Source organism: Nothobranchius furzeri, chromosome 7 (assembly GCF_043380555.1).
Source record: "Nothobranchius furzeri strain GRZ-AD chromosome 7, NfurGRZ-RIMD1, whole genome shotgun sequence".
NCBI lineage: Eukaryota > Metazoa > Chordata > Actinopteri > Cyprinodontiformes > Nothobranchiidae > Nothobranchius > Nothobranchius furzeri.
The window spans coordinates 50152137-50180027 of NC_091747.1; the positions used below are offsets into that span (position 1 = coordinate 50152137).

Consider the following 27891-nt stretch of genomic DNA (forward strand, 5'->3'; position numbering starts at 1 on the left):
CTCAGAGGGGCACTTGGGGAGAATTTTTTCCCCCTCACACACAGACAAACAGAGGAATTACACAGCTGGGTTAGTCCACTCAGTTAGGACAGTCTGGGAGAAACACAAGGAGCTTTAACTCAGCATGGACTCTGGGAAACACGGTGAGTAGATTTTTTGCTTCATCGCTCCTATAGAAGGGCGTCATGCTGATTCTTGACTATTTATTTTCATTGTTTTTGACATGAAGGAGCTTTGTAAGCTCAAAGGGCATTCACAAAAGTAGTATTAGGGTTCACATAGATGCTTAAAATATTTCTAAGTGCTCGGCTCTTTGATGGGTTCCTCTAAAATTGATGATAGTATTAACTTTTATGGGACAAAAAGTGAAATAAGTACTTTTATCACATGTTTTTTTCACGTATAGTTTGTGAAAACCATCATCGCTAATATAAAGTGCTAGATAATCATTAAACCTCACATTGAAAGTGATTAGATTTGATTTGGTGACTTTAGTGAGTAAAGTACCTCCTAAATAGTGTTCGAGTACTTTAAAATAAACACATATTACTGGTGTATAACTCCAGAAACGTTGCTTTTTAAATTTTAATTACATAGAAGTCGTGATTACAACTCAAAACAGTTCTGCAACAATTAGTGAATGTGCAATACATGATGCTACCACCAGGTGGTGGTGTTTCCTATCAAATGGAGTCAAACGTGAAGGTAAAGTTTAGAAACAAAACTAAGCGTCCCACCCAGCTGGGTCAAAGCAAAAAAATGCTGCTTCTAACATGTGGAGGCGTATTTTTTCTTAAAGTGAGACTTACTAAAGACATTTAAGATATTAGTTTGTGTATTTATTTTATATTTATCTGAAGTGAACGCTGACAGGTAGCTGAATGTGGCTGCTAATGCCTGCGTCTAGACCCGCCCCGTGCTGGAGGTAGGGGGAGACGAGACTATCCGTTCCTCTCCTCCAGCAGAACTCATGCACATTTTAGTCCATTAAAATTATGTCCTGCCTGAGAAGGCATCCAAAAAGGACAAAATCCGAGGAACGGGTTTATCAGGAGGAGCTGAGAAAACATGAGCAGGATAACGGAAGACGTCTGGGTGAGTCCGCTTTTAAACGCGCAGTGATGTGCGCCAGACGCAGACGCTCTTTTTGTTTATTTGGCAACATAAACAGGAGCGCGCGGGTTGTGTTTGGGTAACCTGGATTGCAGATTGTGATTTTCCATCGGAATACAATCACTGACTATTTGAGAGACGTCTTCGTTGCGTAGACCCGCACATTCTTCTTGTTGATCATTTTTTTCTGTCCTGTGAAAATATTTTAAAAGCTCCAGGCAGCTGGTTAAAATTTCTGCCAGTTTTGTTGCTTATCTGTCTTTTTGAGAATTTCCTGTTTCCTTGTTAGAGATAGGAAAATGTTGGCCAATCTGTCAGCTGTTAGTGACTTTAAATTTTAATCACTTCTGTAATTCAACACTCATTTGTCAGTGTTTCTTAGAAGGGTTCAGTCATAATTCCTCCCTGTTTGCTTGTAAAACATCTAAATCCAATGATTTTGCTTCAGAGAACTCCTCCATAAACCGTGTAATACATTCCACATGCGAGATGATAGTTAAACATTAACCCTTTCATTTCCTCAGCTATCTGCTACTCAGTTCTGAAATGAAAGTTGGGATTAACAACGTCAAAACCAGTTTTAAAGCTCAAAACTGAAGAACTGGGATGCATTTGAGTGTCATTTGTCACTCCTCAAAGTCAGTTGTCTTTATTGTTTCACCCTAATTCTCAGAAACCTGCCCTAGCCTGCCTCAGAGCTGTGGATTAAAAAGTCCTCCCTGTTTTTCCTTTGAAACTCATGAGTCAGCTCACAGCAAGACTGTACTACTCTTTTCATAAAACTGAAATTGTGCACTATAGTCGTCTAACAGGTTGGGCCTCCCACTTTTCTCTGACAGCAACCGAAAGTGTGTCTGTGCCAAAAGCATCTTCGAGAAATCATAAAAGCTGGTAAAACTGCGTCTGGAAATTTGTTTGACAATCTTTAGTGGAAAAATACCCATGAACGTGTCCAAACAAATGTCCTATACACCTAAAATAATGAGTACACAGGAATAGGTAATTATGTGTTCGAGCTACTAATGTGTAACTAAGACAAACAAGTACAATGTACATAAAAATGTGCTTAAATACAAGTTCAGTCAACAAACGTTCAAGAACTAGTGGTTTGTCTTATTTGTAGTACCGTTAAAGGTGCAGTGTGTAAAAATAATTAAGACGACATCCTGTGGTCAAATTTGGTCACTGCAATCAGTCTCTCGTCCCTGTTCCATGAGTTTAATGCCGTTGCCAGTTACGGCTCACCACCAGACGATTCCAGATAACAAGCAAAGTCATGTCATACACAGTACGTGTATAAGTAAATAAATACATTGTCATAGCTGGTGATGGCACTCTTGGGTGTTTAACAGTAGGGAGCTCTTACCACACTTATTACGGTAATATTCCTCCGCCATAGAGGAAGTGTCGTTTTTACCGTCTGGCTGTTAGCTTGCTTTTATAGTTCTAAATGACTCATTTAAGGAAGTAAAGCACTATGTGGGACTCATTCACTTCACACACATTTCACTGTAATATCGAGTTGTTGTTAATTGAAAAAGTAGCTTGAGATATTTTTATAGCCGACTCTTTGCTTCTAACTCATTGTTAGCATTGCTAGATCAATGCTAGCTTTTAACCTTCTTTACCCGGTATTAGAATAAAACAAAAAGATGCAGTGGCTTCTTATGGGTGCAAGAAATAACTTCTAGGTTGCTCCTGTTACTGGCTTTGGTTCTTTAAACTCAGAAGCTTTTTGTCAGCTGTAGTTGAATTACAAATGTCGGCGCTGAAGCGTTAGCTTGCAGGAGACATGGCCACCTCACACTCACTGATGGTAAATAGCTATGTCCCTACATCCTTTAGTTTGAAATGAAAAAAACTGAGAACCTCCGCACTGTGAATAAAATGTGTTTCAGTATAACTGTCCTTCCAACATGATGGAGACATTGGACTGTTTTGGGACTATTTCACTGTACTTTATTCCTCCACACTGCACCTTTAACTATTAGTAGCTCAAACACATAATTACATTTTATTGTGTGCTTATTTTAATTGCAACCAATTTGCATGCTTTTTCCTAGTAAGGTGAACTAATCAGATTTTACAGTGTATGTCCTCATACGCCGCTGTTTCTAGGAAATCTTGATCCTTGATTGTTTTACAAACAAAAAACAATCCAAACCCTCCTTTTCAAATGCAACTGGTTTTTATTTACAGAGTCTGTGTTTTGTGAATCGTTCCCTCAGCTGAGCTCACACGCCCCTCCCATCAAAGCCATAATCAGCCTGCTGCTTGACTTGGTTATTTGTACGGTGAGCTCTGAACACAGACAAAGGAATTGAAGTAAAAAGAATGGCCATAACAGGACAAAAATGGGATTAAGAGATTAAAGTGCTTCAAATAAAAGGATTTTATGTGTATTTTCTGTAACAATTATATGTAATTGCAAAATCAAATTAGGATTTTATGTTATAGAGGCACAAAACCCATTAATTAAGTTTTACTCAGGGATTTATAATATTAGAAAAATTATATTATTGCAGTAATAATCAGTTTTCCCCCAATCTCCTTTTCTTCCTCTAACACAACATCCCCCGTGTATTTTAGCATTTTGTCTACTTTTATCAAATTAAACTGAGTTTTAGGATATCTGATTGCAAATCACTGGTATGGAGTGTTTTCAGGTTACTATCATAGTATTCTGTCATGTCAAGCTCTAACATTTTAAGTATACATTTTGTTTTTAAATATGTTATTTTGGCCATTTTGAAGAGTGTTTTTGTGTAAAAGTTATAAATAACAAAATAACCTCAGTTTGGAGAAATGGCTATCACATTCTACCAGACTGATAGTTTAGAGAAATGCTGCACGTCCTGTTTATTTGAGGGTCAAAGCTTGCAGAATTGTAAACGCCATTCAACGTCTTGAATAGCATTTACATGAATCGTGAAATTTAGATTAGAGCTATTTTAAAAAGACAGGAATACATTTTCATCTTGGCTGTGCTCAGACTAGCCATTAGCTTATCAATCTCGAAAGACTTTAAGAACCAGTTCAAAAAAGTATCTACTACGGGAAAAATAACTTTCACAAAATGTTCAAAATATCCCTTTTAGGATTTATTCATATTAAGAATGTGAGAAAATATCAATACACTAAAGTTTTGCAATATTTTGTGTTATGATACTGACTGAATTGATATCTAAAAGCAGTATATTGTTTTTTTTATCAAGCATTTACATGCAAACATTTGATGCATTTCTTTTGTGTGGTGCAATTCAAACTCCAACTGCTAGGTGGCAGCAGCTTTTGCCGCTTGCTTTCTAACGGAACAACGAGATCTTGTGATACGACTAGATGTGCCTTATTGTCCGTCCTGTTTTCCAATGAAATTCATTCTTCAAAATTGCAATTTTCGTCTGGTGTTCAGTACTTTAGTATCGCAGCTCATCGTATCGTGTGCCCAGTGTTGTGATACATATCGTATCGCCAGATTCTTGCCATTACACACCCCTAATTCATATGTTTTCTGAATTCAATGAAGAACAGCGAATAAAGTAAAACTTGTGGAATTTATCCAAAATGTTTGATTTGTCCCACGTGAATGTAAAACCTTAATGAATCTTTTGGGAGATATCCAACATGGTGGTGATGGTGGTGCATCCTTTAGATGTTTGATCAGACTGAAATCTCTAGGTGCTGGATTAATAATCTGGATTTTATTGGATTTTTGAGCTCATTGGGAATAGTTAAGATTGCTCGGTTAGCTTCATGTTAAAGAGAAATAAACTATTTCTTTCTCTCCGCCTGCTGCTCACGTTTGCGTCCTTGGTGTGCTTAGTAGATCTTGTGTTGTCTCTGTTCTCCCAGGTCTGGAGGGAGACCCAGATCTCCAGTTCCTCCTGAATGGCGGGAAGCTGATGAAGGTTCGGTCGAACTCCTGGCAGAAGAACCGATTCTATAAGCTGCAGGAAGACTGCAGAACCATGACCTACAACTCTAAGAAGAAATTCAATCGGAAGCGGACCTGTGAGTCTTGTTTTGTCATGTCTTTGCAGGTTAAAGCTTTACAGCACACACTAGACTACGTCATCAACAGTGTTGGGATGGAAACAGCACACAAATGCTGGGGTGTGGACTGAAAACTTACTGCACACCCCCTGTGTTTGTGTGTCTGTGGCAGCTCTGATTTCCCGCCTATGGTTTGCCGATAACCTCTGCCCTCAAACTGAGCTCTGAACAAACACAGACGTGCTTCCTTAGAGACGTGCATGTGTGTTTCAGTGTTTGCAGGATGAAGCTTCTGCATGTGTGGGAGAAAACCACAATTTCCACTCAGCTCAGGGAAGACACGTTAGAACAGTAGGTGTTGTTTTCAGCCATATTTTGAATGTGATGGTGCTCACTAAGAGGGAGGAGCTTTAAACCACAAGCTGAAGTCAACACCTTTAAACAGACTGTAGTCATTGTTGTTCCAGAATTAAAGTTAAAGGTGTGCAACACTGACAATCTATTTTCAATGATTATTTCTGATTATAATCGGTCACTCTGGGTCTTTCATGCAGGCTGAACATGAAAATAATCTCCTGTTATATATGCAGTCACTCTTTATTAACTCATTCACCGCCAGCTGTTTCCTGATCAGAAAAGCCCTTTGCTGCCAGCTTTTTTCAGCGTTTCATTGTTTTTTTGTGAGTCACAGAACGTTTGCGCTCTATGATGGTGTCGACGCCAAAACTACCAAAAACAAAAAGAGGAGACTCACCTCTTACATCAGGAAGAATCCATGCATTTCGAGCGTTATCCATTCTTTCATAATCTGTTCTCGAATTGTGATCGGCAGAAGCTTTTCCGGTTCGCGCCTCACTTCTTTTTTACAGCAGCGGCCCAAAACGATCTCCTAACACATGGATTTTCTACTTCCTGATCACGTGACGTGTGACGTACGCCGATGAAGATCGGCTTTGTTCTCACGGTGCGGGGGCTCGTTCCCACGCCCACACAGTAAAAAAAATGCAAATGACGACTACGGTTGGATTTAAAATGACGACTTCAGTCGTCATTGGCAGTTAATGAGTTAATCTAGAAATAAGCTAAATAATAGTTTTTCATTTGTTCTGACACATTTATTCAAAGGTCTACGATTTCCCACGACTTCCTCTTTAATTGTGACGGGGTTATGTTGTTTTAACGCCTTCATGCAACTCTCGGTCAGCTATTTTATATTAAAGGTGATTATTTTGCGGTTATGATCCAACAGCGAGATGAACTGTATCCTTATCAGATCAGAATTTGATTAAACAATTTCTGGATTCACATTCAAATCCATCTAACAGGCCGGGTAAGATGGAGGTTTCTATTCTAATGAGGTAGTTTTGAGTACATTTCCCTATTAAATGCTTTATGGTGTTAGAAGCTATTAAATAATCTGAAATGTTCACACACATTATGCGGCACACGTAACCTCTGCAACTCAACCTATTTTTGCACTAGAACAGTTTTTCGAGCCACCACAGCCCTCTCTCTGCATAACATCTCAAACATTCCAACAATCCTTTCTCGACAAAGATGATCCCACTTCGGCTTTGTGGTCAGAGTCTCTTGATGGAATTCTCCTAAACGGATCCTGTTTCACAACCTCTGTTTTGTTGGAAACAACGTGCACGCGCACTTGAAGCTGACACTCCCTTCTTGTGTTCAGCGTGAAGGCTTTCTGTTTATCCACCGTTTTGTAAAATGCAGTGCTTTCAGAGATTTATCTCTCTGCGCCGCGCCCTCTGGGTTTTTCTAGTCCGTCTGTTGCCATCTGAGCTCCTTATTCTCCGAGGACAGTAGAAGAGTAGAAACAACCACCACTGTGACTTTTGTTAGCGTGTTTGCATCATGTTGCTGAAACATGCAGAAACCTTTAGTTTATATTGTCAGGGTCTGGAAGGAAACTTTCTCTACTTTCTGAGTCGATGGAAAGAAAGAGAAAAACACAAGAGACTGATAAAGTTTTGTGTGATATGTTGCCAAAGAATCCTAAGAGACCAGACCTGAAAAGGCTGTTCACGGATCACTGATGGATCCTTGTAGCAAATTTTACATGATCTCTTTAAAGAGCTGTTTCCTGAAAACGTCTCGATATGTTCTCCTTTACCCAGAATTTACCTTGGTTTAAGAGTTAAAGAGATCAAATTAAACAGCTTAAATAATATTTAGGGAACAGATTGTAATTTAAAGGTGTTTTTGACACCAAAAGGTTATGGCAGAGGTAGGCAGTTCTGGTCCTTGTTTTTGTTGTTTCCCTGCTCAACACAAAAAACATTCAATGGTTGTACCATCTGTTCAGGTTCTGTAGAAACCTGTTAATCACCTGCTGAACAAAATCAGATGTGATGGAAAAGAGAAACAACTCAAATCTGCTGGGTAGCAGCACTCGAGGACCAGCATTGCCTACTCCTGCCTTATGGAGTTCCACAGGGTCGTGTGCTCGGTCCTGCTCTCTTACTTTTGCATGTTTTAGAAAATAATGTTTTTATTCTTAGGAAACTTTTATACGGTGTTTTAGCCTAAATTCCTTTTAGAAATAAACTTATGTGCTTCTTTTATGAAATATTGTTTCTAATTTGAGTAAATGTTTCAGCTCCCAAAATATGAACCTAAATACCTCTTGGAAATAAACGAGTGTTTAAAAGCAAAAAGCAGAATCTTCATCTGTTAAACTCTAGTTTAGTTTTACGTGCTTTCTGATTAGGTTCTGATATGTCACACTTTAAGATTCGAATTTTTGCAAAACAATTTTATTTAAATCTAATTTTATTAAATAAGAAATTACCGGTAGGCAAAATCTGAAATTCAATGTAATATCCTTATTTTTGGCATCAAGACTTTTTCTAATTACCCTTTTACAACAAAAACCTTTTCAATGGATCAAACCAAACAGACTTACTTGATGTAAAAACCTCTTTTCTTAGATTCAAAAAGTTTTTTTGTTAAGGGCATTTAAAAACAAACACTTTCCTTTATGTACCTTATCCTGATGATAAGATATGAAGACACACTGGAACTAGTAGTCTGCTGCTACTGGATATTGACAACAATGACTGATGACTACGAGCAGAATGGTTGACTATTTACATTTGTCAGACTTTTCAAGATGGGTTCTTCTTTGGTAAATTGTACTTTTTGGATGTGAACTCACTTGTTATGGTGACATCTCTAACAAATCTTCTGTTGTTTCCAGTTGCCATTGACGACATTGAGTCGGTGCGTAAAGGCCGTCAGTCCGAGGGGCTTAAAAAATACACCCAGGACAGCGATGAAGACAAGTGCTTCTCCGTCATATTTAAGGGACGCAAGAAGATTCTTGACTTCATGACGGCTTCTAAAGAGGAAGCAAACCAGTGGGTGACCAGTTTGGAGAAGGTCATCAGCAGCATACGCAACCTGAACAACAAGCAGAAGAGTGAGCAGTATCCTTTATGCAGCTAATGAAAGGCTTTGCCTCTCCAAAGCGTTCTCCTCTCCTTACATCTAAATGCCAGCTGGATCATCAACTGCATGCGGAAAGCAGACAAGAACAAAGACAACAAGATGACTCTGAAAGAGCTGAAGCATTTTCTGCGACAGATCAACGTTGAGGTCAGCGACACCTACGCAGCCGAGATATTCAAGGTGAGTCAATTCCAGGTCATATCTTAAAAAACGTTTTCATTTGATGACGAATGTCTTGCGTTTGCACAGAAATGCGACACATCAAACTCAGGAACCCTGGAAGGCACAGAGATCAAGGAATTCTATGACCTGCTGACGCACCGCGAGGAGATAAAGGTGATCTATGAGAGTTACGCTAAAACAGAGGGTCAGATGAGTGACGAGGACCTGGTGAGCTTCCTCCAGAAAGAACAAAGGGAACAAGCGTCCTTGGCGGACGCACACAGGCTGATTGAGGAATGCGAAATGGATGAAACAGGTAAGAGTTCACCCAGAAATGGATCTTTTAGGGGTAGATTTGCTCCATAGGGACTCACTGTTCCTCCTAACAGCAAAGCAGCAGAAGAGGATGACCAAAGATGGCTTCCTGATGTACCTGCAGCAAGAGGAAACGTGCATCTTCAACCCAGCTCACAAAAAAGTGTATCAGGACATGACTCAGCCTCTCAATCACTACTTTATCTCCTCATCTCACAACACCTACCTGATGGAGGACCAGCTCAAAGGGCCCAGCAGCACAGAGGCCTACATAAAGTAAGTACTCTTACATGCCATTGTAACAATATTACATATCAGGCTAAACGTGCACCGATAGGCCATCTCATGCTAGAAGTAACTAACACAAATCCTCAAGATGTATGATAGAGACGGTAAAGGAAAAGTCATAGATTTGTTTGTAAAAGTTAGATCGTTTCAACGTAACAAGTTTAAAGAGACAATGTGTAGTTTTATCATTAATCTCTGGAAATATTAATCAAAATGTTGTAGAAAATGAATGAAACGATGCCCAGTTGTTGAAAAATATTGGCGACTTTGTAACATAAAACCATAAAAATCAGGTCTAAAAACATGGGAGCGGGTCTAAGTCTCTGGGTGATGCCATATTTCTTTCTAAGCGAGCCCATGAGGACAAAATGCATGTACTGATTTGTAACAAGTGGTTACAAAACTTTTGTCATTCTTAAATGTTGTTAAGTAACACATTTACTTCTTCACTTGTTTCCAGTGATGAAAGGGAGTCTGATGTGCTTGTTATTTAGCTAAAGTTTGCACTCCCCAGGGCTTTTTCACCCTAATGGGTATCCATTGGAAAGGTCTTACTCCAACACAAAAATTCTGCTTGCTTGCAATATATATATATATGTATGTATATGTGTGTAATGTCACGAATGGCCTGATTTTAAGACTCACAGGTCAGATCCACAGCCTGGGTCACCTTGCCCTGGCTACGACTCCAATCTGCAATATAGTCCTCCACAGGAGACAAAGTCTGCTACCACACCTTTAATCTATGCAGCTGTCGCTTATCTGACTGCTATTCCATCCAGCAAGAAGAGGACATTTCAAGATTTAAAAGAATCATTTAAATAAACTCTCTTTACTGCTAATCATCAAGGTTCATTATAACTGTGTTTAATTACTGAAATGAGTTATTATTCTTTGGTTAATAATTATTTATGATAATCAGTAATATTTAACTTTGACAAGAATCATGTGAACTTAGTCAGCTCACACAGGTCACAGTAACTAAGTTAAAGGTAACTTGCGCTCACATGATCTTTTCCCATAACACCAGAATTTTCTATCTTCAGGAGGCGTGTTTCTGAGGGTTTGTTAAATATTACTTCTACATGTCAAAACCTGATTCGTTAGAAATGATAATAGCATCTTTATAGCAGAACTCTCGCCAGTTGCGAGTGAGTTCTAGAGAAGGTTGGGTCGGCCGCCCAACGCTCTTTAACCAAACAAACGATTTCTGTCACATTGGCAGAATTGCTCCGACACAACAAAACGACACCTGCAGAACAAGCTGATGCTACGAGATATATTTGGATATATATACATGTAAATTTAATTCGTTAATTTGTTTGATCTTCTTAGGAATTAAAGTATAAGCTGATAGCAACAGCCTTTAATTCCTAGATATGTAGTTCATTAACACTACATACAATATATATATATATATATATATATATATATATATATATATATATATATATATATATATATAGTGCATAGGGTGTCCTGATACTCAAGTGCAGAGGTTGACCACGCCCCTTTTGCCCCTTTTGCACCCTTCATCCACAAGAAGAAGAAGGTGGAACAATGGCCTTTTCTGAAAATTTGTATTTTCAAACAAATACACTGCAAATACTGTATATTTAAATATGAGTAAAGTTAAGCTTTAATCACACGGGCTGTGATGGAAAGGCGACAAAGCAGCCATGAGGGTTTTGTCTTGTTGCAGAGCTCTGATGAAAAGCTGTCGCTGTGTGGAGCTGGACTGTTGGGATGGGCCCCACGGAGAGCCTGTTATTTATCACGGCCACACGCTCACATCTAAAGTGCTCTTCAAAGATGTCATCAAAGCCATTAAGGACTATGCCTTCAAAGTGCGTCAGACATTTGAAAGCTGAATGTTTCACTTTTGCTTCTAGATTGTTGCTAACCTATTGAAAACGTGCAGAACACTGTACATTTTTCCTTGTGCTTCTCAGATGTCCGAGTACCCGGTGATCCTGTCCCTGGAGAACCACTGTGCCGTGGACCAACAGAAAATCATGGCCCGTTACCTGAAGTCAATCCTTGGGGATGCTTTGGTCACAAAGCCTCTGGGCGGCAAGATGCCCACCAACTTCCCTTCACCTAAGGTGTGGAAACCTTCAATACAGACGCACTCTGACTCTAAAATACATTTGAGGTTATCTAGTGTGTGGAGCCTTCCACTAAAAGATCTCCCTTCCACAGGAACACTCTTCATACACTTTTCAGTTCCTTTCCTTGCTTCTTTGATTAATCTCCTTACTTTTGTAGTTTACTTTGCATTCTTCCTCTATTTAACCATGACTGCAGCAATTAAGTTTGGATATTTTGGAAAGTTATTGTACTTGTAAACTAAAGAATAGGAGTTTTTCAGCCATTCTTAGGTCTTTTTTCTCTGCAAAAAAAACAAAAAAACGAAACAACCTTTATTAGGTCTCGGCTTGTAGGGACTCGCCTCAGTTAGCTCATGTTTCTCTTAAAGGAACAGCAGCCAAGAAAGCTCAAGACCGAATGTTTTACACAAGCTCACATCATCAAGACTCTTACTCCTGTCCTTTAAATGTATGTATCTTAGTTTACATGATTATAGGAGTCCCGTGTTTTTAACTGGAGTTATGTGAACTCTGGGCGGGGCGTGGGCGCAACAACAATTCTTTCAAATTTAACTCACATGGAATAGATTTCTGTGGAATTTCTGCCTCAGACTCCAAACACTTTTTTTCTTCTTTTGATTGGATGTTTGGAGGGTTTGAGCGGCTTCAATAACTAGAATGCTCTTTAACTATCACAAATGAGAAAATATGCATCTAATTTAGCATTCATTTTTACTGATAGCACAGGGAAATGTGTGTGTCTGCAGGAGCTGAAGGGCAAGTTCCTCATTAAAGGAAAGCGTCTGAACAAACTGGATGTGCTTTTCTCCAACATTAACACAGTAGAAGATGAAATGGTGTCTGAGGAGGACGAGGCCGCTGAGTGTAAAGAGAACAGTCAAAAACAGAAGCCGAAGGTAACTCGATGGGTTTGCACTCATTTGGAAGAAATGTGAAATTTGCTTAAGATGAATTGTCTCCTTTCAGAAATCAAAGATCACACTTGCAAAAGAACTGTCCGATGTGGTCATCTACTGTAAGAGCGTCCACTTCAGCAGCTTTGAACACGCCCAAAGCAATCAGGCTTTCTATGAAATGTCATCTTTTAAGGAGAGTAAAGCCCTCATGCTGGCTGAGACTTCAGGTAAACGCTCTGTCTGACGCTTCCTTCAGTGACACAATGGAGTTAGTTGACAGGCATTAAGTGTCTTGACTTTGCAGCTACGGCCTTCATCCATCACAACATGGACAAACTCAGCAGGATCTACCCCTCGGGCTCCAGGACGGACTCATCCAACTACAACCCTGTTCCCATGTGGAACGTTGGCTGCCAGATTGGTAAGATCCCAAATGAATCTGCAGAAGTACTCTTAATGAAGTAACAAGTAATGATTTTGTGTACGCCTGTGTTTGATTTCAGTGGCGCTGAACTTCCAGACTCCCTCTAAGGAGATGCACATAAACCAGGGACGGTTTCGTCCAAATGGTTTTTGTGGCTACATCCTGAAACCGGAATTCCAGAGAAGTTTATCATCCCAGTTCAATCCCAACACAGTATCCAACAGGCCAGAGATGAAGATCTTTCATGTCATGGTAAGAACCTTGCATTATTAAAAGAAATGCGCAAATAATACATCTTGTACAAATGTGATCTTGATACTGCTTGACCTATTTGCATTATTTGACACATTAGATCATTACTTTTCGATCTCTAGGTTGGAGCAGTGGACAAGTAGTACTGTTTTCGGACTGGTTTCGGTTCTGCCGCTCAGACAGGAGCCTTAGCGTCTGATTTTGGCTGTTCTTTTCAGTCGGTCCCCTTCACTTGTGGGGTCCCCCATGGTTCCATCTTTGGCCCATTTACCTTTCTCCCTTTACATTTTAATATAAGGTGCCATTTTCAAAAAGCATGCTGTACCCTTTCATCTGAATGCAGATGATTGGCACTTTTTTTTTCTCGTAAAGTGACCGTGTGCATACCTAAATCATTACAAGCAAGCAGTATTTTTGTGTTCCAGACCTTGCAGCTGCAAACGAAACGTCGCTGGTAAATAAAACCTTTCTGTGTTTTAAAAAGAACTAAAAGATGGAATTAGAATTTCAACACAGCAAGAACATACCAAAGATGCTTGTGGGGGTTGCTCCGGGAGTATGGGGTACCAGGCCCTCTGATACGGGCTGTTAGGTCCCTGTATGACTGGTGCCAGAGCTCGGTCAGCATTGCCGGCAGTAAGTCGGGCTCGTTCCCAGTGAGAGTTGGACTCCACCAAGGCTGCCCTTTGTCACCAATTCTGTTCATAACCTTTATGGACAGGATTTCTAGGTGCAGCCAAGGTGTGTAGGGCGTCCGTTTTGGTGGCCTGAGGATCAGGTCTCTGCTTTTTGCAGATGATGTGGTCCTTTTGGCTTCATCAAAACGTGATCTTCAGCTTTCGCTGGAGCGGTTCGCAGCTGAGTGTGAAGCAGCTGGGATGAGAATCAGCTCCTCTAAATCTGAGACCATGGTCTTGGTTCGGAAAAGGGTAGAATGCCTTCTCCGGGTCAGGGATGAGGTCCTGCCCCAAGTGGAGGAGGTTAAGTATCTCGGGGTCGTGTTCACGAGTGAGGGAAAACTGTAGGGTTAGATCGATAGGCGGATTGGTGCTACATCTGCAGTGATGCGGGCGTTGTACCGGTCTGTCGTGGTGAAGAGAGAGCCGAGTCAGAAGGCAAAGCTCTCAATTTACCGGTCGATCTACGTTCCTACCCTCACCTATGGTCATGAGCTTTAGGTAGTGACCGAAAGAACGAAATCGTGGTTACAAGCGGTCAAAATGAGTTTTCTCCGAAGAATGGCTGGGCTCTCCCTTAGAGATAGGGTGAGAAGCTCGGTCATTTGGGAGGGGTTCGCAGTAGACCCGCTGCTCCTCCACATCGAGAGGAGCCAGTTGAGGTGGCTCGGGCATCTGGTCAGGATGCCTTCTGGACGCCACCCTGGTGAGGTTTTCCGGGCACATCCAACCAGGAGGAGACCTAAGGGTAGACCCAGGACATGGTGGAAGGACTATGTCGCTCACCTGGTCATGGAACGCCTTGGGATTCCCCTGGAGGAGCTGGCCCAAGTGGCTGGGGAGAGGGAAGTCTGGGCCTCTCGCCTTAGGCTACTGCCCCCGCGACCCGACTCCGGATAAATGGATGGATGGATGGATGGATGGATAGATGGATGGATGGATGGATGGTTAATCGGTCCTTGTCAGGTAGCACGGAATTTGGTCGATGCCTTACAAAGTACAGGATCTGGTACCCATCCCTAAGTAATGTAGCCATCTTTTATAAATAATTTTTTCGAATTATTTCAGGTGATCACAGCTCAGCAGCTACCTAAAATCAACAAGGAAAAAGAGAAGTCCATCGTAGACCCTCTGGTGAAAGTGGAAATCTATGGTGTCCCAGCAGACAACGCCTGCAAGGAGACCCAGTACATCAACAACAACGGTAACATTAAACCACCAAGCACTTTTACAGCTTGTGGTACAAACATCAATATCAAAACAACACAATCCTCCGTTTTATACAGGGTTCAATCCAATGTGGAACGAGAGGTTTGAGTTTACCATTCAAGTCCCTGAGCTGGCCATTGTTCGGTTTTTGGTGGAGGACTATGACGCGGCGTCTGCTAACGATTTCATTGGGATGTACTGTCTGCCCCTCACCAGTGTTCAGAATGGTAAGAAATTTCAGCAACAAAGAAAAATAATAAAAAAAGGGAAAAAGTTCAGTGAATGGTCAAGTGGGGAAAAAATGAACAAAAATGATAGAACCATCACATTAATACCCTAAAGTCAAACTGTTGATGAATAATTAACATGTTCGGGCTCCATGTAGAAGTTACAAAGAACTAGGAGTGTAAAAATATCTTGATGTATCAATTAAAAGTGGCATTGATCCAAAATTTAAACATTGATCAAATAACTATTTTTCAAACACACTTTTATTTAGAAGTTAGTCTTCGTTTTAAGAACAGATTACTTTTGTTTAAGCTGATTTAAATTCATGAGCTCAGGAATAAAAATGTAGAATGATGATCTAGTTTCTGTTTGGGATTTTGATTTGAATGGAAAGATTATGTTCAATCGTTTGTAATATCGGGGGCGATGGCCGCATCGTCGTCAGTGTGAATGTGTGTGTGTGCGTGGATTGAGGGGATGTAGAAATCTAAAAGGCGCTGTATTAATGCTGGTCATTTATCATTGTTTCTTATTGATCAGTGGGTCCCAAATGGAGTCAAATTGAAATGATGTTGTGACTGAGTTAGAGATACCATCAACAACCACTGAATGAGTTACACCCCTGATATTCAGTCTCAGTGGTGTTTAAAGGACACGAGTGAGGGAAAACTGGAGCGTGAGGGCTGCATGGTGGCGCAGTTGTTAGCACTGTTGCCTCGCAGCATGAAGGTCGCAGGTTCAAAACTCGCCTTTCTGCGTGGAGTTGCGTGTTCTCCCCATGCATGCGTGGGTTTCCTCTGGGTACTCCGGTTTCCCCCACACATCACAACATGCCCTACAGGTTATAAAAAAAAAAAAAAAAAAAAAAAAAAAACTTGTACGCCGCTTTGGATAAAAGCGTCTGCGAAATGAATAAACATAAACATATACATAAACCTTTCAAGATGAGGGCCAGAATTCTCATATTAGTAGTTCTTACAAGCAGGGTTTGACATACGGGGGAGCTAGGGGGGGGCTTGGCTCCCCCAAAAAGGTGAAGGGCTCTCCCTAAAGCCTTCAACTGACACGAAAATTGATCCACCACCACCCCGGCCCCACTTTTACAGCATTATAATGAAGGTGATCCAATAGAAGACTTCACAGCACCAAGCTCTCACAGAGCTGTAATGGACGAAATTGGACAGACGACCAAGCCACTCTTAGGCATTCTCACCGGGCTCCCCCGCAGCCACAAGCCACAAAACGGTTATTTTTCTGTAAAATATTGTTTTATTTTAAGATTTTTTTCTTTTCATACTCCTCAAAGTAGGTCCAAAACAGATCAATATCAATATAATTTTGTATTGGAATCAAAGTAGTCATTTTAGACCCCTATAAAGGATAAACAGCCATGTTTTAACTACAAAATCCTTTAGAATCTAGTTTTTAATACAATGTTTATACGTTTTTGGTCTTGGCCCGACTTTTATACTTTATCTCAGTCAATCTTACCAGAAACAACCTATTTCTACAAATTGAGGCTGTTGAAAGGTCCCACTACATCAAGTAGGATATTAATTTGTGTCCTTTCCCCTCATGTTCGAAGGAGTCACATGACTTTAGAGTTGTTTCCCTCTTGTCATGTACCAGCTCTGCTGACGAGACCAAAACCAACTTCCTTTTTTTTCTCAGGATATCGCCACATCCCGCTGCTCACAAAGAGAGGTGACATCATCCCTTCTGCCGGGCTGTTTGTGCACCTCATGCTGCTGGATGCTCAGTAGGCTCGTGTGAGGATCACCACAAATACATTGTTTTTTGTTTTTGTTTTGTTTGTTTTTTTTAGTACAAAGAGGGAAGTTTCTGTCTCTGTGTAACTTTTTAAATGTTTGGTTTAATAGGATCTACTGTAGTTTAACAAAATATGAAAGAATGGAAGTGTGAGTGAGAAATCTTTATTTAATGACTGTCATTTCACTGTATTTTGGAGAATAATGTTAGTTTTTGTTAGTTGACTTCCCTCTTTTCAAACACTGATTATGCAATATGAGGAGTTTTATATATTTTATTAGATTTCTTGAGTTTTTATCTGTATTTAAGGTCAGATACTTTAAATGATTTATGTTTTCCTTCTTTATCCAACCAGAACAAGCAATGAGTTTAGTTTTCTTACTAAAAAGCCAAAGGGATGTGGATCTGGGGGGTATGGCAAATGTTTTTATCGTGTTTTTGCACGTTTCCACTGCAACGGCCCATGTAGATGCACTTTAAACACAACTAATGTCTATAAACATGGAGTAACGTTTAAGAAAAGATGATCAAATCACACAAAATGTAACAAACTTTCATTCGTTGACAGTTTTTTAGTTTGTTACATCTTGACTCTTTTGGTATCGTGTGTACTTGATCGTGAATAAAAGCAGTCTCCTAACAGCTCACTTGTCATTTTATTTATTTACTTACATTTATGAATCATTCACCGTAAAAACCAAATAAAGATAATCTTTACATAACATCTAAAAAGATTAAGTCATGTTTTGACTAACATTTGTGATCATCGGAAGATTAAATACATTTTTTTATTTGGCGGCGAGCTGCTGCTGCTATGTCCACAGCAGAGACAAACAGTTTTTGGCTTGGATTTCCAGGAACCACATGAGACCGGTTTGGCAGCTCTTCCACACAATCCAGCAGCGACTCAGAAAAGGCCGGCGTTTTTCTTTAGCTGGATCTGACGCCACCTGGGCAGACCCAGAAACTCGGAGCGAGTCACACCTAGTAGGTTCTCAAAGTCCACGTCAGACAGGTAGTCCTGCAGGCAGAGGGGAGGACATACGTAAGATTAGGACGACCTCTAGTGAACACTTTGTGTCTTTGCAGAGAAACGAGAGGAGAAACACTTACTGTGGAAAGAAGACAAGTTTATACTTGATTTGTTTTTGTCCTGCATCGGGTTTAATTTTCCTTTCAGAATATTTTTTAACCTCTTAATGCGTGAAACATAAAATGTAATTTAAAGACAAACGTTTTTGACAAAAGTTTTGTCTAATGTCAATAAAAGACTTAAACTATATAGTAAGTTTTATTTTAATATGTAAATATAAAACAATAAAACAGTAGTAGACATTAAAATTGGCCCTCACCATCTGTAGATCGTCCACTAGAGGGAAGTAGACGTGATGGTTTTTCCATGAAGGTACTATTCCTATAACTTAATCTGGACACTTTAAAGTGACTTTGTGTCTTTTCCCTGGTAATGAGGCAGTACATACCTATGTCATTGCAAGCAAGCAGTATTTTTGTGTTCGAGTAAGACCTTACCAACGAATAGCAATTAGGGCCAAAATACCCTAGGAATGCAATTTTGGAGCGAGTACTTTGTCAGATCATTCAACCTCCAGCTAAACAACAAGCACATCAGACTCCCGTTCATCACTGGCAACGAGCAAAGAGGTAAATGTGTAAAACAACGTTTATGAATGGCAAAAGTTTTGTTACAAATCAGTAAATGTGTTTTGACCTCATGGGCTCCCGTAGAAGTAAACAGCGAGTGTAATATGGTGTTGCCCAGAGACTCAGACCCATGTATTTTAGACCAGATTTTTATGTTTATATGTTACAAAGCTGCCAGTATTTTTCAACAACTGGGCATTGTTTCATTCAACAACATTTTGATGGAGATTTCCAGAAATTAATGGTAAAAACTACACATTGTTACTTTAAGACCAGAAAGAGTTTGATGCTAATTAGTAAAATTGTTCAAAACACATACAGCAAGACTATGGCAATTTTTGACCTGATTGCCCTGTTATGACAATCTTAAAGAGGCCCCTGATAATCATAAAGTCTCTAAAGATAATCTTAACAGATATTCCTGCTGTGTGTGGTGTGTTAAGAGTGCTCCGGTCTGCTCTGAAGGACGTTGGAACTGCTCCAGTCTTAAAGCAGGGATATTCGCTCTGGTGTATCGTCTTGACTCAAGGACAAACAAGAATGCTGCTTGTTTAAACGTGTAGTCAATCACACAGCAAGATAACGGCATCCCGCTGTACAGAGCGAGGGATATTCCAATCCTACTCTTTGTCTGCCATGTTTGTTTACTTTTATGTTACATCTGAGCGGAAGACGTTTGGCAAGATGTCTGCGTCTGAACTGGGAATGTTGGTTAGTTGTGTAGCATGTTTTTGCCATGTAGCTGCACACAACACAACACAACAAAACCAAAACTGTTATATCCAAGGTTTGTTTATTACCGTTTTTTAAATTCTTTCAACAAGTTTAAAATCTTGGACCAGCACCGGTTTGAGATTATTCAAAAAGATATAAAACTTGGCTTTTGTGGTCAGTTCTGTCTCTCTAGTTGATTCTGTACTTCACCCACCTCCCTCTGGCTGGGGTCCACTCCCTCTGGAAGCTCACTGGCAGGAGTGTTGATAAGAACCTTTGGGTCTAGCTGCCTCCCAGTGAAACCAGCGGAAGAGACTGGGCCTCTACTGGTGGACGGGCTGGTTGGAACCCCACCGTGCATCTTGTAGACAGGAGCAGAGGATCCAGGACCTCCAGGGGCTGTGTACCCACCGTCAACCATTGTAGCAGGACTCTTTCTCTCCAGACCCTTCATACGTAAAAGGTTCATTCACAGATTAATGAGATGATATTAAAGACTTTATTTATTACTGCTGTTAATGAATTAGGATCAAGATTTGGGTCAATCAATCACTTACTACAGTGATCTCAGAGACAGACGCTGCATCATTCAGCTTTTTTTTAATTTCCTCATAGGAGTTTCCTCCCTGTTGGGAAGATCAGCTCGGAGTGAAAATTAGTTTTCATGCAGAGTCGTCATCATACGTTAAGCTCTGATTTCTGATTTATTTGAGTCATTCTCTGGATTTTTTTGTCAATTTCCCATGATCATGCATGCAACAAGATGGAATCATGTTAAATTCTTTCATCTTGCCTTATTAACAAGATTCTAATGTCTGCCAGAGAGATCGATTGATAAAACTCACACTCCACTTAAAAGGATCCCAGGCGTTGAACCAGCCGGTGAAGGTGAGCGGCTCGCTGCCCTGTTTGATGGTGATGATGGGTGTGTCGGGGTCGCGACCTGCCGGGTGGGTCTTCAGGTACTCCTGCGCACTGTTCAGTGACTCTTTGATCTCGTATTCGTTGGCGGAGATGCCGATCCACAGGAAGATCTGAGGAGATGGAGGAGTGAGACACTGTGGAGAGGAAGCCTGAATCCATTTACAGAAACCTCACCTCCTCCCAGGTGTCCAGCAGCATGACATCGTCTTCGTCTAGGTCGCTCTGCTCAAAGTCGCAGATCTCAGTCATCCTGAACTTACCCGTCTGATTGGAGCATTCAAACAGACGGGGGCTGTGGAGAGGCTCCTCTCTCTCCAATCTGAAATCACACCATCAGATAAATTCTTTATGCTCACAGATGCCTCTGAAACCATCAACCTTTCTTCTGATGGAGCTCACCTGCTGTCACTGGCATAGGGGCCCTTTCCTCCCAAAGCAATCCAGAAATCAGATGGCTCCTGGCCCTCCATCACCACCTCCTTAAACTGCCTGAAAAGCGTATCGCACACTTCCGTTGCCATCATCCTCTCATCTCCACTGCAACCCTGGAGACAGGCAGACACAAGAACCTTAACCCTCCCACCGTCCTAATGGGTGTGACCCCGCAAGGAAAGTTGACCACTGAGCAGGGTTGATGGTTTATCCCTTGAAGGCCACGTGGCAGGGGTGAGGAGTGAGCACCACCTCACGACGTGGACCTCAAGGGATAAACCATCAACCCTGCTCAATGGTCAACTTTCCTCACAGGGTCACCCATAAAGACAGTGGGAGGGTTAAAGATACTTTATTTTTTATGTGTTTAGCTGCCTTGTTACATGAGTCGTACCTTTCCATACCACAGGTAGCATTTCTGGTTGGTTTTCAGCATGAACACGTCGTTGCTGTTCAGAGACGAGGCCCTCGCTGGCACTTCAGTGGCTTTGGTGTTCATCCCTGTGGTTCCTCTCACCTGGAAGAGGCTGGAGCTGGTTTTAGGACTCTCTACGCCGGGTCGACCCGTCCCTCCCTGGAAACAAACAGCAGCTATAGCTCAGGGGGTACAGTGGGTTGGCCAGTAATCAAAGGGTTGAAGGATCGATCCCTGCAGAGAATGCTGCTGCTGTGTCCTTGAGCAAGACACTTAATCTCGCCTGTATCAGTGCGCCCCGGGGCAGCTGTGGCTACATTGTAGCTCATCACCACCAGCGTGTGAATGTGTGTGTGCAAGGGGGAAGGACTGACTGTGTTGCAAAGTGCCTTGGGGGGTTCTGGGGCTCTAGAAAGCGCTACAGGCCTTTTGCCATTCTTCATGCTCTCGGGTTGTATTATCTGAATTTGTATAACCTGTCTGAAATAACCCCATGACCACATGAGACCCCACGACCGAAAATCACACCTCAAATATGATGAGTTTGCCTTTGAAGATAGCCAGGAAATGGCGTGGCTCTTTTCCCATGACCACTCGGACCTGCACAGGCGCTCCGTTATACATGTTATCAACGTTGACGGCCTGGTAGGCGCACGCTGTGATCTCGTCCTTTGTGGCGTGACGTCCCTAAAGATGGAGAATCATCAGTACAAAGCAGCTGGGAGGAAGAAAGGAGGAATATTGTGAGGAAGCTGACCTGCCACATGTACAGTATGTACTGTTGCCTGTTTGATACTTGGTACGTGTACAGAATTAAGTAGCAGTCGCCTCCATAAAACTGTCCATGCATGCTCGGTTTCACCTCAGCCAATTCCAGCTTCTCAATGCGCCACACCTATAACGGACAAAATCTATGGATTTAAATTAAACTTTGGAGCAATCTCACAGTTTCTCTTTTGTTGTTTGTACCTTAACCTCTCCCGAGCCATCGTCCACCATGTGCTGCCGGGCTGCCAGTTCAGGGTGAGCATGGAGCTCCATCACATCAAACTTCTCCTGGTCAACTTTAGCTGTACAGACAAGCAGAGTTTATTACCAACTAAGAAATGTTGAATTTATGTCAACTGGTTCCACTAAACCCAGTTTCTTAAATGTAATATACATTTATTTTTCATCATAATGTGTAAAAATCTATTTTACTCTTTACATTTAAAGACCACATTTACTGAGAAACAACTTTTTAACTTGTTATTATTGAAATATAATTGTTCACTCTGAGTTTAACATGGCTGAATGGGAAAATAATCTTCAACCCCTATTTCCTGCATTAGCTTCTGATAGAAATCAGATGATCTAGGATTTGAAAAGCCACAAAGTCAAATTAACATTCATGGACTCGCCCGTCTTGACTCGCAATGGGGAAGCTGTTAGTTTAGCATCCAGAAAAGAGCAAACCACATTTTGGCTTGTAGAAGCTAACCGTTAGCATTAGCTACTCCACCACGCAGCAGAACTCCTTCAGGCTTGTTATTTGTGGAGATCAACGTTGCAAGGCAAACAGAATGCAAAATCCTGCCTTCTGCTGCCACATTCTACTCCAGCTAACTTCTATGTCCTCAAACAGGTGCACCGGAGCTTTTTTACCCTAGAGAATGGCTCAATAGGCATTCAACCCCACTGCAAATGTATTAAAACATAAGTAAACTTGATCTTTAAGCAACTAGGAACGGTTGAACCAGCTGAAATAACTTGGTCAAGTAAACTCAATATTTTATTTTTTAGAGTGTAAAAAATACAAAGGTAGCTCTACAGAGGTGGCTTAAACAAATGGAGGTTAATTCTATGAAGAATGGCTGATCAAAGCAGAAAGTGGATAGAAGTAGCTTGAAGAAATCCCAAAGGACCAAGAATGATTGAGTAAATGATTAGAAGTTGTTTTTTCAAGCTTCTTTGCATCAACAATTTTCTCGATCAGGACAGACAGTATCTGATATTATTAATAATCTAACAATAACAATGAAAGGATTTCTACACATTCTCTAGTACAAAAACTTCAGAGGAAAGTAATAAATTACACCTAAATGATTAGCGTAACTCTGACCTGATTTACAAGCTAACAGCTAATCTGAGCAGGGCCATAAAGGACATTGCTGCCATTATAAAACAACTCATATCTCAGAAATCATCATAAGTCCATGTGAACCATAATTTATTTCACAACTTTATCTTTTCATATTCCTCGTTCCCTCGGACAGAAATATTAGTTTAGAAATATCCCAAAAATCTGAACTTTACCTATTTTCCCAACCGTGTGGGTGGTACCCAGACCTTTAATTTGCCCCTTTTCTTTCCAGGATTTGAACAATTGCTTGAACATTGCTGACTCCCCCCCTTCGGACATCACCTCCACGGGGGTGCTGGATGGGTAGTTTTTGGCTTTAATAAAACTCTGGAAAAAGTAAAAAATCAAGTGAATAAATCTGAATTAATTTCACATTTCATTCTTACATTTCATCTCTCACCACCGCTGTATTCATAGCCTTCTGCCGCTCCTCTTTGGAGGACTTTTTGCCTTTCCAAACCATCACACTAGAGCCGCTGTGGTCCACAATGAAGCAGTCCTGAGACCCAAAACAAAAAATAAGGATAAAGGGAAAATCGGACGTTATTTGCTTTAGCTTTTATAAATTTATTTAACTCTTTAACATCCACACTGGAAAAAAGTTTTCTGTTTAGCATTTTTTTTCACTAATTTGAAGCAACAAGTGTTATAAAATGATAAAAATTTATAACAAAAATATGATTAAGGTAATAATGTTGAAGTATAATGATTTTTAGGATGTTTTTAGTTTATTATATTTCTTTCCCAGTTAAGCTCGGTGCATGTCTCGTTAGGGTTTTACCAAACAAGTGACCTGGCGAATGAATTATTATAGTTACAGAGGAGAGCAGCAGGTCTTGTGTTAGAGGCTGCATGGCCACTTCTTTGATCACCATATTCCCGCTGTCGTCAGAAACACTGAAGAGTGAATAAATAAAAACGTTACTGAGAAGTATTTTAAGGTGATGAGCTGTGACAGCAGAGCCCTTACTGGTAGAGTTTGACACCGCTGGCCTGAACCTGGTCATGTGTGTCATCAGGAACAGCCTTCTTCAGATTGTTGGGCTTTGGGCCGAGCGCCACCATCATGAGTTTCAGCTCTGGCGTCTCCTGCTCATGTCCTCCCTCCACCACAGAAATCTCAGCTCGACCTCCTCGCTCCCTGTCCCGGATGTCCTGGGCTAACAGGACCGCCTGCAAATAGAGAAGAAGTAGTACTAGCTGGCAAGTGCCAATTTTATTATTTTTATTATTAGATTATTATTATTAAGGATGTTCGATATTAGCTTTTTTACTGATGTACTGAAGTTGCATAACTCTTATATTCTGATACAGTTCCAACACAAATATACACACACACCAAAAAAAAAACAATATAAAAATAAATTACTTAACCAAGTTATGTCAACAGGTTCCAGTAAACCTGGTCGGTTAAATGTAAAGAGTAATACAACAAATTAACAGACCATAAAAGACTTTTTGATTAAATAATTTATTTGTTTTATTTAGTTCTTGGCCCATTTTTCTGCATCAAGCTCTAAAAAGTCAGTAAGTGCTGAATTGATTATAATTCAATCAGAAGCAAAGGAAATTAAAAAAAAGAGTTAGCCATCATTTTTTTGTTGTTTTATTGTTATTGATGCTATAAACAAGGAACCTGCTGCTGCTGCAAGCAGGGCCCTTATTGTTATGCACCTGGGGAGTTTTCGTACATTAATCGCTTTTATTCTTCTTCTTCCGGGGACGTTAATGTGGCTCAAATGGCAGCGTGCACCCCCACAAATTAAACATCAAAACAAGTGGCTTGGCTGTGGGAGGTGTGCTATTACTTTTCTAAGCGTTTTGATTTAAGATAGCAAAATTATTAGCAAAAAACATATAATCAGTTTTAAATTTTGACTCTAAATTAGCATAATTACGGGACTTGCTGCTCTTCCAGCAGGCAGGTCCCTTTTACAATTTCCTCAGGAATTTTCTAGTTTATTATTTTCATTGTGTTTCATTTGGAGGACAAATAACAATGCCCTCTATACTGTGATTCTCATATATTAGAAAAATAATGATTTATTTGTATGTATTTATTTTTTGTTTTTAATGTGTTTATCCGTGTTTAGAGGAGATTTCTGTTTTTGTAACAGATAATTCAGTGAAGAGGATTACTTTCAGCCTCTCGCCCTTGTTGCTCTCTGGCCCATTCCACTGCACGATGGTTTTCCCCATGTCCAGAAGGAAAACATCTCCGTTGTTGAAGCTGTTCCATGACACCTCCACCTGCACACTCACACAAACCCCAGAATCATAATCCACGTTAAACAGCACACAATCCCAGTTAACCTCTGCTGTGACTGCAATGACAACAAACATGCTTTAATTGATCACCAACATCCGTGTAGATGAATCCAGACATATCAGTGGGAGGCGAAGAACAGACACCAGTAATTTCAGTTACAAGCATCACAGACCTCTGTTGCAGAGACGTGTTTCTTCCCTTTGACGCGCAGCAGTCTCAGGATGTTGTAGACGTTTGTGTCAACATGGTTGAAACCCGAGGCCACTCCGCCCTTCTTATAGCTGTGAAATCAGAGCACGGTGAAAGTTCAGGAGCAAGAAAAAGCTGCACAAACAGAGAAGGCTGAAAGATTAAACTTTGTGCTCTCGAGCACGGTGAAAGTTAACACACTGGGTCAGAGAATACTGTTTTTTCCTCTGCTAATCCTCTAAACTAATACCTTTTTGTATCACAATCCCTGCAGGATTAGGAAGATTACAACATAAAGGAGTGTTTGTGTCGTTTAAACTCACATCAGGCCATTCTTAAAGTAGCTCCTGAACTTTGGGGATTCGAAGCCCTGCACCTCCCTGTACTGCACGGGGCTCCCACCCAGATACTCGTCCAGCTGGGTGACGTAGATGGCTGCAGCTCCTTGCTCATCCGGAGAGGAGGAGGATCCGATCCAGTAGTGGACGTCCAAGGACTCTCCTGAGCCTTTGTTCTTAATAATCTGGTAAAACACAAAGATTAATTATGATTCATGTTGAAATTTGGACTCAGGATAGCAGCTGATAATGATCTTACGTTCAAAACGATGTAACAATCTCCTTCAAAGAAGTTCCCAAAGGCTCTGGCTGGAACAGAGACCATCTTCATTTTCTAAATGAAGAAAACAACATTTCAGCTGGATTTCAACTCACAACCTCTTAATTTGGACATATAATGAAATTTTCTCTTAAATTTTAATACTTCTATGGTCAATAAAAACATGTTTATGTTGTCCTTTCCACTAAATCCCTTTCACATAAAACAATTTCAACAGCTTTGCTCTCAACATTTTCAGTACCTTCCAGAATAAGCTGTTTCAGGGCTGAGTCACTTTAAAAAGAAAACTAGTTGACCACGCCCACCCCAACCCCGCTCAGGTTGTTAAAAGCTGAGAAGCTCTGATGCACAGGATGGGCTCGGAGTAGAGCCGCTGCTCCTCCAGAAGCAGTGAGAGGTAGTTCTGCTAATTTCCCCATTTGTGATGTCACAAACAGAGACGTTTTAAAACAGCTCATTTTAGAAAATATTTTCAAAAATCAAACACCAACAGAAATTGGATGGATTTTTTTTCTATGTTTGTAGTGATTTTAGAACCAGTAGAGACCCACATGACAGCACATAAGAATGCAAAAAGGTGAGTTTTGATAACACGAACCCTTAAAATACAGAAGTACTTACATTGATGGTCCAGATCTGCAGGCCCGGAGTCCTGCTGACATGTTTGACGGAATATTTTTCCCTATCGTTCATCATTTTGTTAAACTAAAACAAGAAACAAAACAAAAATCAGCTTTTCTAGGAAGAGATAACTACATTTATTAATTTTCACACATTTGCATTTGTTACAATCTTCATAATAGACTGGCAGATTATACAAACTTGCTACCTACCGTAGTTTGTTATTGCAGACGTTGTGCAACAATATTATGAAATCTTCATTCACTAGATTTTTTTTATTTTGTTTTTCCCAGTAATTAAAATTGTTTGTGGGTAAATTTGATTTTAGGAATTTTACACCTCCTTCAAAACCTAAATGTAACAAAAAGAAAAAATAATTAGAGGATGTCAAAACAATCTTATCATCCTGAAAAGTTTCTATGTATTTGTAAAAACTGATAAAAGCCTTTTTGATAAAAAAAAACTCCAAACATTTTGAACTGACATGTTCCTACACTGTAAAAAAAACAAATTTCATTTACTTTACCCAAGTTAAGTCAAATGATTCCACTAAACCTATTTTCTTAAATGTAAAGAGTCATATACATTAATATATATGTAAATGCATGTTACATTTTAGATTCAAGCTATTAGGTTTTGTAGGACTAGTTTACTTAAATTGGTTAAGTATATTCAACAACTCATTTTACAGTGTAGCAGGCATCAAGAATGAGTAAAAACTCCTCTAAATCCACAACAGCTGTCATAAATATACAACACACACCAAAATACACATTAGTTATGACTCCTTCAACAAAAATCCCAATATTTTAAAGATAGTTTCTCCTTCAATGAGTCTTTTGTGTCTTTTGACTGGTGAAGGATCTTTTTAACAGCAGCAGAGAAGCTTTTCATCTGACTTGAAGAAGCTCTTCCACATTTCCACTAACGAGCGTCGCAGCAGACAAGTCGTCCAATCAGCCGCCTCTCAGAAACAACCGCTCTGACACACAAACACAGGGTCTACAGCTGTCACCCTG

General features: G+C 40.4%; 2 protein-coding genes across 4 annotated transcripts; one reads left to right on the forward strand and one right to left on the reverse strand.

The window, feature by feature from the left end:
* On the forward strand, positions 1–17548 carry plcd1a (phospholipase C, delta 1a). 2 transcript variants are annotated; one of them, XM_015955146.3, is made up of 15 exons: positions 1–143; positions 4966–5124; positions 8324–8552; positions 8625–8754; positions 8824–9052; positions 9126–9327; positions 11042–11186; positions 11292–11444; positions 12197–12346; positions 12417–12573; positions 12651–12767; positions 12850–13022; positions 14768–14903; positions 14986–15135; positions 16808–17548. In XM_015955146.3, exons 1-15 carry the CDS (start codon positions 125–127, stop codon positions 16897–16899), a joined length of 2241 nt encoding a protein of 746 aa, XP_015810632.1. In that variant the 5' UTR covers positions 1–124; the 3' UTR covers positions 16900–17548. The 2 variants fall into 2 exon arrangements, with proteins under 2 accessions (XP_015810632.1, XP_015810631.1); XM_015955145.3 differs by lacking the exon at positions 1–143 and adding an exon at positions 845–1095.
* Positions 17544–27223, reverse strand: vill (villin-like). Of its 2 annotated transcripts, XM_070553175.1 has the most exons (20): positions 27085–27223; positions 26873–26956; positions 26231–26305; positions 25957–26156; positions 25617–25725; positions 25315–25425; positions 24146–24348; positions 23994–24072; positions 23576–23674; positions 23349–23502; positions 22023–22123; positions 21811–21948; positions 21582–21740; positions 21033–21212; positions 20606–20751; positions 20381–20525; positions 20128–20316; positions 19840–19908; positions 19497–19730; positions 17544–17927 (listed from the first exon to the last, which is right to left on the reverse strand). In XM_070553175.1, the coding sequence occupies exons 2-20, from the start codon at positions 26945–26947 to the stop codon at positions 17814–17816; spliced, it is 2580 nt and encodes an 859-aa protein (XP_070409276.1). In that variant the 5' UTR covers positions 26948–26956; positions 27085–27223; the 3' UTR covers positions 17544–17813. The 2 variants fall into 2 exon arrangements, with proteins under 2 accessions (XP_070409276.1, XP_070409277.1); XM_070553176.1 differs by lacking the exon at positions 19840–19908.
* Between the last annotated feature and the right edge of the window lie 668 nt (positions 27224–27891).

Excerpts from the sequence above, each read along its gene's own strand:
- plcd1a (XM_015955145.3), top strand. The coding sequence starts at position 996 with ATGTCCTGCCTGAGAAGGCATCCAAAAAGGACAAAATCCGAGGAACGG. Across the intron at positions 1,096-4,965 it reads GGATAACGGAAGACGTCTGG|GTCTGGAGGGAGACCCAGAT; the intron begins GTGAGTCCGCTT and ends CTGTTCTCCCAG. Across the intron at positions 14,904-14,985 it reads CCAGTACATCAACAACAACG|GGTTCAATCCAATGTGGAAC; the intron begins GTAACATTAAAC and ends CGTTTTATACAG.
- vill (XM_070553175.1), bottom strand. The coding sequence starts at position 26,947 with ATGATGAACGATAGGGAAAAATATTCCGTCAAACATGTCAGCAGGACT. Across the intron at positions 23,675-23,993 it reads AAGACCTGCTGCTCTCCTCT|GACTGCTTCATTGTGGACCA; the intron begins GTAACTATAATA and ends TTTGGGTCTCAG. Across the intron at positions 23,503-23,575 it reads AGGCTATGAATACAGCGGTG|AGTTTTATTAAAGCCAAAAA; the intron begins GTGAGAGATGAA and ends TACTTTTTCCAG.